General features: G+C 42.2%; 2 protein-coding genes across 2 annotated transcripts in view; both read left to right on the forward strand.

The window, feature by feature from the left end:
- The window catches only part of dpr8 (defective proboscis extension response 8), a 306,666-nt gene that overhangs the window by 248,319 nt on the left and 43,971 nt on the right, over nucleotides 1–14,376 (forward strand). The gene's annotated exons all lie outside the window — the stretch shown is intronic.
- LOC149268194 (uncharacterized) lies at nucleotides 1,579–7,990 on the forward strand. Its single transcript, XM_089473680.1, has one exon. It carries the CDS (start codon nucleotides 2,429–2,431, stop codon nucleotides 6,512–6,514), a length of 4,086 nt encoding a protein of 1,361 aa, XP_089329806.1. The 5' UTR covers nucleotides 1,579–2,428; the 3' UTR covers nucleotides 6,515–7,990.

Genomic DNA, 14,376 nt, shown 5'->3' on the forward strand with positions numbered 1-14,376 from the left:
CTTTTTTTATCGATAAAAAACCTTATCGAAAACCAGTTATAAAATTATATCTTCTACACCTTTATTGCTAGAGTCTCCAAATTTTTAATGTATGCTTATATGCAATTTATACAATTTCGGTTTTTGTTAAAATTTACCTCCCACCCTTAAATTCACCCCCTCACCCTCACTTTTGTAAAAAGCGTATTTCAAATACTACAGACTTGTGCTTTGACAATTACATGCATATCCATGTTATAATCATAATCTGAAAGTTTCATGAAGATCGTACGTCCATAAAAAAGTTATTAAGCAATTAAATTCTCATAGTAAGCGCACACTGCAGCCCATGCGTGTTTATGCTTGTGTGTGTATATGTATGTAATTGTTTGTGTATGTGTATGTGTGTGTGTGTGTGTGTGTTTGTGTGTGTATGCATGTGTGTGTGTATGTGTGTCGCAGTTCGTGTCGTGTTTCTTATGTAAGCTGAAAGACGTGAAAAATTATTGAAATATTTATTGCTCCAAGGGTTCAGTGGATCTCGTAGTCGGGCAGTCTCGAAAGCAAGTAAGAGCTTTCTTACTTGTTTTATCCATATATTGGATACCGGCTTCAAGCTAGCAGCAGATCAGCGCGATTTTCCTACAGACAGAAGCGCGCCTTTTAGCACATTCTTAGAATTTCGATTGATTTCTGGATTTCAAGCCGTTACTGTAGTTATTTCAAATGACGCTCTGTTATTAAGTGGTTCTATTTTAGCAACTAGCTGATCAGACAAAGCAGTGGTGCGGGTGTTAAAGACGACGTATGTTATGTATGTTAGAGTAGGCTAGGTTTGAAACCTCTGCGATGTTTTTTCTTTTTTTTTTTATTCATACAGATTTCTTTTTTTTATAAAATAGATATTTGAATGGCAAGTTGCGAACTTCTTTTTCTTAGTCGAATAATTTTATAAGTTTAAATTTGTTTCTTCTTAAATAGCCCTCAAATACATATACGCAAATATATATGTACATATGTATATATGTATATGTAAGTCTGCACGCATAGTATCAAGTATTGCAGCCTTATGCACGCGCTCATTTGTATGTGTGTATGTATATTCACATAAATGTGTAGCATATTCTAAGAATCTCGTTGCGATTGATTTGTCTTTGCATACTTTTTGAATTTCCAGCCGCTAAACTGGCAAACAATAATGTGATTTCGTTTTAATTACTATTCTTCGAAACGAAGTGGTGGTGCTGTAGGCAAAAGCGCTGGCTATTAGTTATTTTGAGAAACATGATATTTGGCTTGGGTGCGAGTTCAAATCCCGCGGAAAACTCTTTTTTGTAAATTGCAAATTTTTGTTATCTTAACTTCTTTTATATTTTTTTAAATTCATAAAAATGTTTCCCTCCATGTTATCAATGCCTATTAACCCTATTTATATGTACAAATATATAAATAGACGGCTGACGCATATAAATGCCGCGATTCAGGCACTGTTGGGCTCAGCAATCATCGCTTCATTATGATTAAGAGCGGCAGTTCATAGAATATGCTATCATTTAAGAGAATTTATAACGGAGATCACGCTCTCCCTTTTGCGTTGTCTTTTCACCCACGCACCGGCTCATTGTACTTAGTATGCAATTAACTCTTGTTTAGAGCAGATGCAGTGTTAGATTGACTATTACAAACATAGTAGCGGACAGCACGACAGCCTAGTCGCTTGCTCGCGTCTATCACATAAACTCTGTAAACTCTAATAATCGCTAATAAACTAATCATTAAGTAAATTCAATCGTTTAATAATTTAAAGCTATTCGAAAAATCTCGATAGCTCAACATTTGGTGACCCCGACGTGAATCTCTTTTCGTTTCTTTCTACATATTTGCATATATATTGACAGCATCACATACATACATACACCCGTGAACATAAGCAGTGTATATAGCGATTAGTTGCGTGCCGTTACTTTGCCAATTTGCCAGACACTTTCGTTCGGTCTGCAATACACTGGCGCCCGTAAAAGTAGTACACATGCGAAAACTTCTGCAAATGACAATCTAATAAAGAATCAGCTAATTTCTGAACTATGTCTATGGTTAGTGACTGCGTGTTCTATAGCTTCAATCTATAAGTGATTAAGTTTGCATAAGCACAGTGTAATTACATGCTTGCCGTTATTCTTCGTTGACATTGCACTCTTTCGCCACGGCTGCGATACGAGCGCGTCCATAATAATCGTACCGGTGTGCAACAATTCATACGTGTATATTATTTGAGTATCATAATATAATTCTTTGCCAGTTTATTAAAGTTGCAAGTACTCTGCTCGACAAATACGACTTATTCCAAGTTTGTGTCTGCGCTATAGCATATATACATTTACTTTACTCTTGCAATCGCGCTCGCACCAACGACTTTGAACTCTATCGTGTTACTCTTGCTGTACTCGTCATGGCGAATTTAGATGCTAGTGCAGTTGCTCCCGAAGATCGCGTGCGGTTTTATAAGCTCAAGGTACAGTCGGTGTTTGAACGCGTAAAAAAGCTACAATCCAAGGTCGATTCAGATGCTCTTGCCGATCACAGTGACAGCACTCTAAATGTTCTACTGGAGCATATCGACAAGCTAAGCCACTCCTTTAGCAAGGCCCATGAAAGTCTAGAGGAGCTCGACTTTACTGAGATGTCCAGCAATTTGCGCACTGACTTTGATGATTTAATAATGGTCATGCAGTCAACAATAATGTCCGAAGTGCAAAGTCGTACTGCTCAAGTGCATCATAGTTCCACGTTTAGTCGTCCAAGTGACCCTCCTCGCGCATCCGCTCCCAGATTGCAGGCTGCACCTGTGTTGCCGCCATTAAAGCTACCTACGTTCAGCGGTGGATATGCTAATTGGGCTGATTTCTACTCAATGTTTTCTACAATCATTGAAAGTCGGCCAGAAATCAGCAATATGGAAAGACTTCAGCACCTCCGGTCCTGCCTCGATGGCGCAGCGTTGGATACGGTTCGCTCTTTGGAAATTTCTAATGATAATTATACAATTGCCATAAATTTATTAAAGCAGAGATATGATAATCGACGTTTAATCTTCCAGGCCCACATCGTAAAGATCTTAGGTCTCAAAAGGGTAGAAAATGGATGCATAACCAAGCTGCGTGAGCTATCTGACAGCTTCAATGTCCATATGCGTGCGCTCAGTAGTCTGGGCACAACAGAGCAGATAGCCAGTGCCATGATTGCTCAGATACTGCTACAGAAGCTTGATGAGGCCTCACAAGCTAAATGGGAAGAGAAATTGGACAACTCAGAGACGGCTCTTCAGATACCCAGATATGAAGAAGTCTCCTCATTTCTTGAGCTTCGTTGCCGTACTTTGGAATCGATGAAATTTGCTCTTACAAACTATTCGTCAAGTAAGCCGATGAATTCTTGCAGTAAGGTTGCTACCAGTAGATCAGCATTTCTCGTAACCGGCCACAGTACGCACAGTTGCAATTTTTGTAATGATCTTGAGCACACAATCTACAAATGCCCAAGATTCGCAAACTTGTCTCCTAGTCTTCGCCTGAATGAGGTCCGAAAGGCTGGCTTATGTTTGAATTGTCTCAAGGGAGGTCATCAGTCGCGACAATGTGGTTCGCGCAGTTGTCGGGTCTGTGGAGTCAAGCATCATACGCTTCTTCACCTCGGCCACTCCAGCACATCGCAGGCAGCAATTCCGCCCCATCAACAATCTTCAACATCAAGAGTACAGACCATCCCTCAGCCCTCAGCACCAGCCACTACTCTCTTATCCAAGAATCGGCACAGCGATGTTGTGCTCCTGGCTACCGCAGTGGTTCTGGCAAGGAATCGGTTTGGCGAGCTTGTGCCTTGTCGTGCACTTTTAGATTCAGGCTCTCAACTACATCTCATTACAGCCAGATTTGCGAATCTCCTGCAACTTAAGAGAACAAAATCGGTTGCATCTGTATGCGGCGTAGGCGACTCCAATGTTGCCATGGATGGCAGCAGCATTTGCCTCACACTTCAAGCTCATGCATCTGAATATACAACCAGCATAACGGCTATGGTAGCTACAAATATAACTGGCAGGCAGCCCAGTTCTAATGTGAATACGAGCAATTGGAGCATACCGCAAAATATAGTGCTGGCAGATCCAGCTTTCCATAGGCCGCAACGAGTAGATCTGCTTATCGGAGCTAGCCTGTTTTATGATTTGCTCTGCGTGGGACAAATCAAGTTGATGCCTGGACTTCCATTGTTACAGAAGACTCGTCTTGGTTGGGTTGTATCAGGTGGCGAGGCTCGCAACCACAACTCCGTGCTAATAGCTTCAAAGACGCCTTTGGATCCGATTACAGACTCCTGTGCTGATATCAAGTTGGACACTCTAGTTCGTCGCTTTTGGGAAGTTGAGCGCTGCAGCGATTCCATTGTAAAGTTCAGCAAGGAAGACTCAGACTGCGAAGCGCATTTTGCGAGGCATTACAATCGATTGGCTAGTGGCCAATATACAGTACGCCTGCCTGTTAAGCTTAGTTGCGAGCTTCTTGGAGATTCTTATGAGCAAGCGCGACATCGGTTTCTCAATTTGGAGAAGAAATTGAGTCGTTTGCCGCATATAAAGTCTCAATACTCAGCATTTCTGAAAGAGTATCTTGAACTTGGTCATATGTCACGCGTTCCTCTAGATTCATTGCATCTATGCAGATACTTTCTTCCTCATCACTGCGTTCTGAAGGATGATAGCACAACTACCAAGCTTCGCGTCGTCTTTGATGGATCTGCATCTACAACAACTGGGCATTCGTTGAATGACATTCTAATGTCAGGTCCCGTCATTCAGCCAAAATTAGTCGACATATTATTGCGCTTCCGATCTTATCCAGTTGCACTCACCGGCGATATTTGCAAAATGTATCGTTGCGTCAAAGTACCTGAGCCGGACAGCTATCTACAATGCATTTTATGGAGGAATTCGCCAGATGATGAGTTGGAAGTTTTCAGGCTTGATACGGTAACATATGGAACAAAACCAGCGTCATTTTTGTCTGTGCGCGCCATGCATCAGCTTGCCGTAGATGAAAGGAACGCATTCCCAGTCGGGTCCGACGTACTGCTTCGCGATTTCTATGTTGATGATTTGATTAGTGGAGGAAATTCAGTCGAAGAAGCAAGACTTGTTATGCAAGAGACAGCTGGAATCTTGGTATGTGGGAAGTTTAAATTGAGGAAGTGGTGTTCAAGCCATCCCATGGTACTGGACGGCGTAACAGACTGCGACAAGGAATCGCTCATTAGGTTCAATGATGGCAGCGACATTACAAAGACACTTGGCCTTGCATGGGATCCGGCATCTGATCAACTTCTTTTCTCATATCTAGCCCTGAATTCAGCCTCTAAGCCCTCCAGGCGCTCTGTTCTCTCGTCTATTGCTAGGATTTATGATCCCCTCGGCCTGGTCGGCCCAGTAATAACGAAAGCTAAAATTTTCTTGCAACAACTCTGGAGGCATAAACTTGATTGGGATGAGAGTCTCCCGTCTGCATGTCACACTGCATGGCTAGACATTTGCAGCAACTTTGGCAATGGTCTTAGTAGTGCATTTCCCAGGCTATCATTAATACCAGGATCGAAGGTTGAGGTCCATGGATTCTGCGATGCCAGCATCGAGGCATACGGAGCTTGCATTTATATTGTATCCAGAGGTCAGCATACCATCAGCAGGTTGCTTTGCTCTAAGTCTCGAATTGCGCCTCTAAAAACGCTCACGGTTCCCAAGCTGGAACTATGCGGGGCAGAGTTGCTTGCGCGTCTAATGAATGAAGTGGCTCGCTTAGGCATTTTCGCAGGCGAGTTTCATTGTTGGTCTGACTCTACTGTTGCGCTTTCTTGGATCAATGACGAGCCCGGACGATTTAACGTTTTTGTTTCAAATCGCATCGCCACGATACAAGATCTCACATCAGCAATGGAATGGCACTATATACCTACAACACTGAATCCCGCGGATATATTATCTCGGGGTGCATTGCCCTCGGATTTAAATGCATCATTACATTGGTTCAACGGTCCAGGTTTCCTCTGCAAGCCCAGATCTCAGTGGCCAGTCTCAGCACTTCCACAAAGAACTTCAATTGAGCGTCGAAGAACTGTGCTTCTTGTAAAGGACGCAGTCCATGATGTCTCTATGGACTGCAAGTTTGTGAATTCTTTCGGCCGCTTGCAGCGTACGTTTGCATACGTATCAAAGTTTATTAAAAAAAGTCATGGTCCAGGAATAACCCTAGCAGACATCCGGAACGGCACTCATATACTGTTAAGAATGATTCAACGAACACATCTCTCAGACGACATAAATGCTCTTCGAAATAAAGGAATGATTCCGTCATCCAGCAGTCTAGCCTCGCTGTCACCGTTCCTTGATGAAATTGGGCTGCTACGTGTCGATGGCCGTCTCAAAAACTCAACTTTAAATTTTGATAGTCGCCATCCAATTATTTTGCCCAAGGTTCATCCAGTAACTTGAGCCATCATAATGCATTTCCATCAGCGAAACTTGCACGCTGGTCCCCGAGCAGTGCTAGCGTTGGTTCGTTCCCAATACTGGCCAATTGGTGGTAGAAAAACTGTAGCCAGTGTAATTCAGAGATGCGTAATTTGCTTTCGTGCAAGGCCTCGACTCGTTGAACACATAATGGCAGATCTACCCAAGGATCGAGTCGACGGCTATCGGGTCTTTGGAGTGACTGGAGTCGACTTTTGCGGACCCTTCTTTTACAAGCCTGAGTCACGAAACAAGGCGCCTGTGAAATGCTACGTTTGTGTGTTTATTTGTTTTCTTACGAAGGCTATTTGGTTGGAGTTAGTCAAGGATTTAACTACCGCGGCATTTTTGCATGCACTTCAACGTTTCATATGCACCAGAGGAAAGCCAAGTCAAATCTGGTCGGATAACGCCACAAACTTTCTTGGTGCCCGCAATCAGCTTCAGGAGTTGAAGCGTCTATTTCTGTCAGACGCCCACCAGAAGGCTGTGAAGGATTTCTGTTTGGCAGACTCAATCGAATGGCATTTCATCCCTCCACGATCGCCTCACTTTGGTGGCTTGTGGGAGGCTGCAGTGAAGACAGCGAAGCATCATTTTTACCGATGTGTTAGGTCCTCTGTCCTAACTTACGATGAGCTTCGCACACTGGTTTGCAACATCGCTGCTGTCGTTAATTCACGCCCTTTAGTTTCGATTTCAGAGCACCCATCAGACATAGCCGTGTTGACTCCTGCGCATTTCCTCAACGGTGGCCCTCCTTCGTCCTTCAGTGAGCCAAACCTGACAGGGCTCAATTTTAATCGTTTGGATGCTTGGCAGCGCGTAAGCTATCTCCAGCAGGTGTTCTGGACTCGTTGGCGGGACGAATATCTCAACTTGTTACAACAGCGAGCGAAATGGAGAACCTCCAAACCTGGCTTGGCTGTTGGCAACATAGTTCTTGTGAAGGATGAGAATCTACCTTCACTTAAGTGGCCACTAGCCAGAATAATCGAACTTATCCCTGGGAGTGATGGCGTTGCACGGGTAGCCCTACTAAAAACTGAGGCTGGCGAGATAAGAAGAGCTACAAATAAGCTGTGCTTGCTGCCCCTTAAGGATTCTGTTGAAGACTAAGTCTTCAACGGGGGGAGGATGTTGGGCTCAGCAATCATCGCTTCATTATGATTAAGAGCGGCAGTTCATAGAATATGCTATCATTTAAGAGAATTTATAACGGAGATCACGCTCTCCCTTTTGCGTTGTCTTTTCACCCACGCACCGGCTCAGCTTAATCCGCCGGCTCGCGTACATTGTACTTAGTATGCAATTAACTCTTGTTTAGAGCAGATGCAGTGTTAGATTGACTATTACAAACATAGTAGCGGACAGCACGACAGCCTAGTCGCTTGCTCGCGTCTATCACATAAACTCTGTAAACTCTAATAATCGCTAATAAACTAATCATTAAGTAAATTCAATCGTTTAATAATTTAAAGCTATTCGAAAAATCTCGATAGCTCAACAGGCACTATAAATACCGATTGCCAAGCCCCTAGTGGCCTTAGACTCCTCACTTTTGGCCAGTTGGCGAGCAACCGTTAACCTAAATGCAAAATTTGAATTCTTTCGCTCAAAAAAATGTGAATATTACAGGGTATTTTTCGAATTGCAACGCCCCTAAAGAGGCGTAAAAATTATTTTTGATGTAAGCAGTATTCCACGACGATATAAAAAGTATCCCACGACGGTATTTAAAATATCCCACTACGATATGAAATATCCTGCGATGCTGTTGATTATAATTGTCCCACGACGATATAAAAAAAAACCTGCGATGCTGTTGATTAAAATTGTCCCACGACGATATGAAATATCCTGCGGTGTGGTTGCCTCGTGATGCCTCGTGGTTGCTACTGTGCCAATTTGCCGCTTTCGGTGGCCATTTCAAATTCTAGACGTTTTGCTACCCGGTCCTATAGCTTCGGTGTTTTCTATGATCCTCTATCGATACCTAGAGTCTTGCAAGCTACTGCTAGTGCCTTGTGTGGCTCTTTCCAAACGGTGCTTTATGCCAAGAGGGAGTCACTCTCTTTAATCCCGAGTCCCTGCTCGTGTGCCACTTGTAAAGAAGTTTCTATGGGCCGGAGTACAAATCTCAAACTTCCTCATGGCCATTTATAAAAATATTTATAATTGCCGGGATCGCGTGATGAGGATAGCGGGGCCGCAAGATATCTTGGTGGAAAACTGCGGTTGCAGTGGGGCGGCTTGGAAACGCCAAAGCACGCGAATTAAGTAGTTTAATAAAAAAAAATAATAACTTCACGGACACGACGTGTATTCTTCAGTGGTCAGAATCAACTCACCCGTTTATTCGAAATGTACTCAATATAAATGTTACATAAAGTGCTTAGTCTACATATGTTGTGTCGGCATTACATGAATATGGGGCATTGCATATTTTGTTGCGACACGGATACTTAGTGTGCAAAATAAAGAGATTAATAAACTCTGTCGCAACATAATTTACTTAACATTTATAGAGTTCAATAACTCTTGTACCTGCTGACTTATTGAATTTAGTTGAATGGTTGAGTTTCAATTTTGTTCTGGAAGTGGAGTGGGTTTGTACGTAACTCGTGCGCGACCAATTGCTCGGGCCCAACTCTGGCGTATAACGCTCAGAGGTGGGGCTGTGTGGCTTAGATAATAGTGCTACGCGTGAAGCGATAGGTTATAACCAACCGTTAGTGCAATCGAGCTGACCCCCGCTTCGACCCAGCTCTGGCGTATATCACTCGGAGCTGGGAGGGGAACACGTGGTGCCTGCGGTGCGCAGCGACTGAATGCCTAAAATGAGTGTCTACTAATGACTGTGCGGGCAGCGTTTGGGGCACACTAAAAAAATCGCGCAATCCCGCTGACTACTGCTCCGACCCAGTTCCAGCGTATAAAACTCGGCACAGGTGAGCTGTACTAGCTGGCGTCTATATCTAAGCCGTCGAAACTATAATGACTGCTGACCCGGTCGTGGGCATAACTATGCAAAGCCGCCTCGACTCAACTCTGGCCCACAACGCTCTGAGCAGGGTCACGTCGCTCCCACTATGTGCTAGGCGACACACTTGCTGTCCCCAATGATGACCGTTTCGACCACCCAGATCACGTTGCACCTACTATGTGCTATGGCCGGGCTCCTCGAAATGCTAGCTTGTATGTAGTGTATAACACTCGGATTTGAATCGCGAGATCAAGGATGCAAGCTGTGGCGAGACACCTGGAACGAAGAGCCCGCCTTGTCTAGTACCCAGTCAAACTAACTGTCGCCACGATTCAACTCTAGTGTATGACACTCGGCTTTGAATCGCGCGATCCGCGCTGTAGACTGTGGCGAGACACTTGTATCTACAAGGGCCAACCCCGAGAGTAGAATAGACAGCGGCCGCCCAGTCCGAGCTCTGGCGTATAACACTCGGAACCTTTCGTGCGGTGGCCACCGTGCACTGAAACTCGAAATTGGCTACTTTGGCCCACTTCACTATACATAAGTCGATGAGAATTTTTGTAAATTAAATCTTTATTTTCCTTCATTTCACTTTGCTGGTGATTGCTCATAAGCTTTTGATTCTGCCCGGCGCGGCGTCGCTGCATACATTGGCATGCGCGGCGTGAGAGTCTCAGCGCCGCTATGCGATCTTGCTGCATTTGTATGTGTTATATTGTGCAAGAACCTTTACTCTTGGGCTGATGTCAGAGTGGCCGCGATAAGCGATGCGGTGCTACAAGCGATAATTATCGCAGCGATTTGCAAAGCGATGACATGATAGAGTGATAGCTATTCGCAAAGAGAGAAACATTGCGAGTGTGCAAATTTTAGTCTCAGTCGTAATATTTTTATGAAAAAACAAGTAGGAAAGCTCTAGTCGAGTGTGCTCGACTATCCCCTGAATCCTACGAGCAATAGCTATTTCAATCATTTTTCGAGTCTTTCTGCTTACACAAGAAACACGCATACACACGCACGCAGACACATACAACCAAATATACAATCACACATACACACATAAGCACCCACGCATAAACACGCATGGGCTGCAGTGTGCGCTGACTATGAGAAGTTAATTGTTTAATACCTTTTTTTGTGGACATACGATCTTAATGAAACTTTTAGATTATGATTATAACATGGATATGCATGTATTTCTAGTATTTGAAATACGCTTTTTAAAAAAGTGAGGGTGAGGGGGTAAAATATAGGGGTGAGGGGTAAAATTTACCAAAAACTGAAATTGAATAAAATGCAAATCACATCCATTGAAAATTGGAGACTGTAGCTCTAAAGATGTAGGAGATATTATTTTATAACTGATTTTCGATAAGGGGTTTTATCGATAAAAAAGATCGGGATGAGTTATCGATTTTTAATGATAAACTCGATATCTGCGCTGTAAATACGGACATTTAAATAAATTTGAAGTCTCTAGCTCATATGTATATCTTCTGAAATCGACGCGTTCATACATACGGACAGACGGACGGACGGATGGACGGACAGACGGGCACGGGAACCCATTGAAAATGGGAAATCAGGGTATAATGGTTTTGTTGAAATGTATGTAACAGGCAGAAGGAGGCGTGGCAGACCCCACAAAGTATATATATTCTTGATCAGGGCGACGAGCTGTCTGTCTGTCCGTCTGTCAGTATGTTTGAACGCGTCGATTTCCGAAGATATAAGAGCTAGAGACTTGAATTTTTTTTAAATGACCGTATATACACCGCGGACATCGAGTTTGCTTTTAAAATTCGATAAATCATCCCGTTATGTTTTTATCGAGTAAAAACATTCAAGTTCAAATCAGATGCCACTATAGCTAATTGTGAATGATTTTTCTTTTTTTTTTAATTTCTCAAATATTCAATATAATATGTAGATCATATGCTGAAAGTTTCATTAAATTCCGTTCAGTCAAAAATTAATAAAAAATAATAAAATATTTGGCCAATTAACAAACGCACGTGCAGCAGCTACAACAGCATCGTATGCGTGTGCACACATACATTCAAACTTCTCTTAGAAACATTCGTTGAATCACATCAGCTGTTACTTTGGTTTAGTTTTGGTAGATGGCGCAGCAGTGAATCTATTTGAGTTTTGCCAGCGCCACTAGCAGAAGTGAGGTGGCGTAGTGTGTTAGCTGCATGACGCTTGATCGAGAAGTTGCGGTTCGAATCCCGATCGATGCAACTGATGTTAGCTTTTTTAATTGTTTCAAAATATTTTTATATTTTATTAAATGAGTTTGGTATTTTATTTATATTTTTAAATACATCGAAATTGAAATTTCAGCCATACTAAATGGGCATTTTTATTAGTTGGGTTCAGGGTAGTATCTAGTCGAGCACTCTCGACTAGAGTTTTCTTACTTGTTTAAATTAAAAACACGATATATTTTAAGTCTTTGCATTTTATGCACTTAATGTAATCGTCATCACTTGCATCGAAATATTTATTAATAGTACAATTCTTTTATTGCGGTGGCATGCTTGCACGTTGAATCAATACTTTGAAGTGCCAAATTCGCAGTCTTCTACAAAGCAATATGAAACAAGTAAGAACGTTGCAGTCGGGCGTTACCGACTGTGGAATACTCATTCGCATCCCATCAACAATTTAGTAGTTAAGTTTCGCTCTAACTCTGTAGAAATTAAGTTTTTCCCGCTTTGCCACGCCTCTACTGGGCGTAGACACCTGATTTTTGGTCAGTTCCTAGAACATGACAACGGTACCATAACTGCAAAGTTTGAATGCTTACCTTCAAAAAATGTGAAAATTACAGGGTATTTTTCGACTATTTTCAGGTCATCGATAGCGGAGGTTACTGGTAACTAAACTATCTAAATTTGAAGCTTCTAGCTATTATACTTTAGGAGATATAAACTTTTGCGGTTTGCCACGCCCCCTGTGTGCGGACATATATCTGACAAAACTTTTTGGTCTTGGGTGATCAGCCCGAGTATATATTTATATTTGAGGTCTCTGGCATTAATAGTGTCCAAAATATAGCAGAATATAAACAATCACTATATCTTGAGGTCCGATTTACCATGCCCTTAATAGGCGTAGACTTATAATTTTCATCATAATAGATTTATATTAGAATCATAACATTAGCTGACGTGCAAAATTTCAGCGCTCTAGCTGTAAAACTCTTGGAGATACAGTTTTATCCAATTTGCCACGCCCCCACTGGGCGGAGATATATCCGCCATAGCTCGTGATATTGAATGGTCGACGCGGACCTACATACCAAATTTCAGCTTTTTAGCTCTTTAAATAACATGATTTCTGGTATATCGGAAAATGCATTTTCGGATTTCCCACGCCCCTAGTGGGCGGATCGGGAAAATTTTAACACTTTATAAATCAGAGATATACACGAGTATGTGTTGCAAATTTCAAGTCTCTAGCTTCAATAGCGCCGAAATAGATTGCGTTCATACGGACAGACGGATGGACGGACGGACATTGCACAAAACCAATATACTCTTTCACTTCGTGAATGAGTCTAAACAGATCTGCTGCTGCTCACACCGCTCTAAAACATTTGTTTTACTCTCATCTCGCTCTGTTATCATCTCGCTATGTTCTCATCCGGCTCTGTACTCATCTTGCTATGATTTCATCTCGCTCTTTGTTTTCAGCTACCGCTACGGCAGAGCGTCGCACATCATTTCGTTTTGTGCTATCGCTATCGCTACAGATTTTAACACAACAAACTACGAGAGCAGAGCAGAGTACAAATTTTTTTTGTTAGGCTACGGCTCTGCTACGGCTCTCGTCAAAAATGAGAGCGGTAGCGAGAGCATAGCACAAATTTTATTGCTATTGATGCTACAGAGTAGTTTTTGCAAACGCTGATTAGAAAATCAACTTAGAGGGTTCAGGGTATCGCCTAGTGGAGCAGTCTCGACTAGAGCTCTCTTACTTGTTATGCCCTAACCCATTGAAAATGGGAAATCAGCGTATAATCGGTTTGTGAAAAAGTATGTAACGGGCAGAAGGAATCATCGCAGACCCCATAAAGTATATATATTCTTGATCAGGGTGACGAGCTGAGTCGATTTCTGCATGTCTGTCCGTATGCTTTTTAATGTGGATATATATGTACTTTATGGAATTTCGATTTTGTCAAATGATTTACAGCTAAACGGATGCAAGTTTTCTCTGCTCACGGGGACCGGCGTTAACATATTCAATGGGTGGCTAAGAATTTGAAGACAACAATGAACTTACTGTTATAGCCATATTGGACAAAAGCCATTTGGTATGTTTTGTCTTAAATCTGGGCATACTTCTATGGCATTTTGCCAAGTTCTTTTGTATGTAAACGTGAAAGCTTCTCACTTTAATGTTCTTTTCATCCTTTTTCTACGTGCTTAAGTTTAATTCTGTCAGTTCATCATAAATTCAACTCGAAACGGCAGATGCGCGATGATTGTTTTGTATATAGATCATAGGTGAATTCAATCACAGCTACAATATTAGGGATTTATACACATCGGGGCAAAATGGTGCAAACAACTTTGAAACATAAATATTTTTCGGCACACCTTGGCACTAAATTAATTTTAATCTAAAACAGACGGGTTAGCAGGTGAACAAAATCTATTTTAACACAAATATTCTACATACCCTTGACTTTCTTTGCCATAATTTTAGTGAAAATAGCTAAAGCCACAATAATTTTGTTTTGCTCGCAAGAAAGCAGAAACTTTACCGCACTTTTTAGTTTTGCATGCATCTAATCAAACAGCTGACTTTGAAGGGCAGCCAACATTTCACGAATGCATCAAAA

Source organism: Drosophila arizonae, chromosome X, assembly GCF_054131065.1.
Source record: "Drosophila arizonae isolate 15081-1271.41 chromosome X, UAZ_ARI_1.0, whole genome shotgun sequence".
In the NCBI taxonomy this organism is placed as follows: domain Eukaryota; kingdom Metazoa; phylum Arthropoda; class Insecta; order Diptera; family Drosophilidae; genus Drosophila; species Drosophila arizonae.

Excerpts from the sequence above, each read along its gene's own strand:
- LOC149268194 (XM_089473680.1), top strand. The coding sequence starts at position 2,429 with ATGGCGAATTTAGATGCTAGTGCAGTTGCTCCCGAAGATCGCGTGCGG.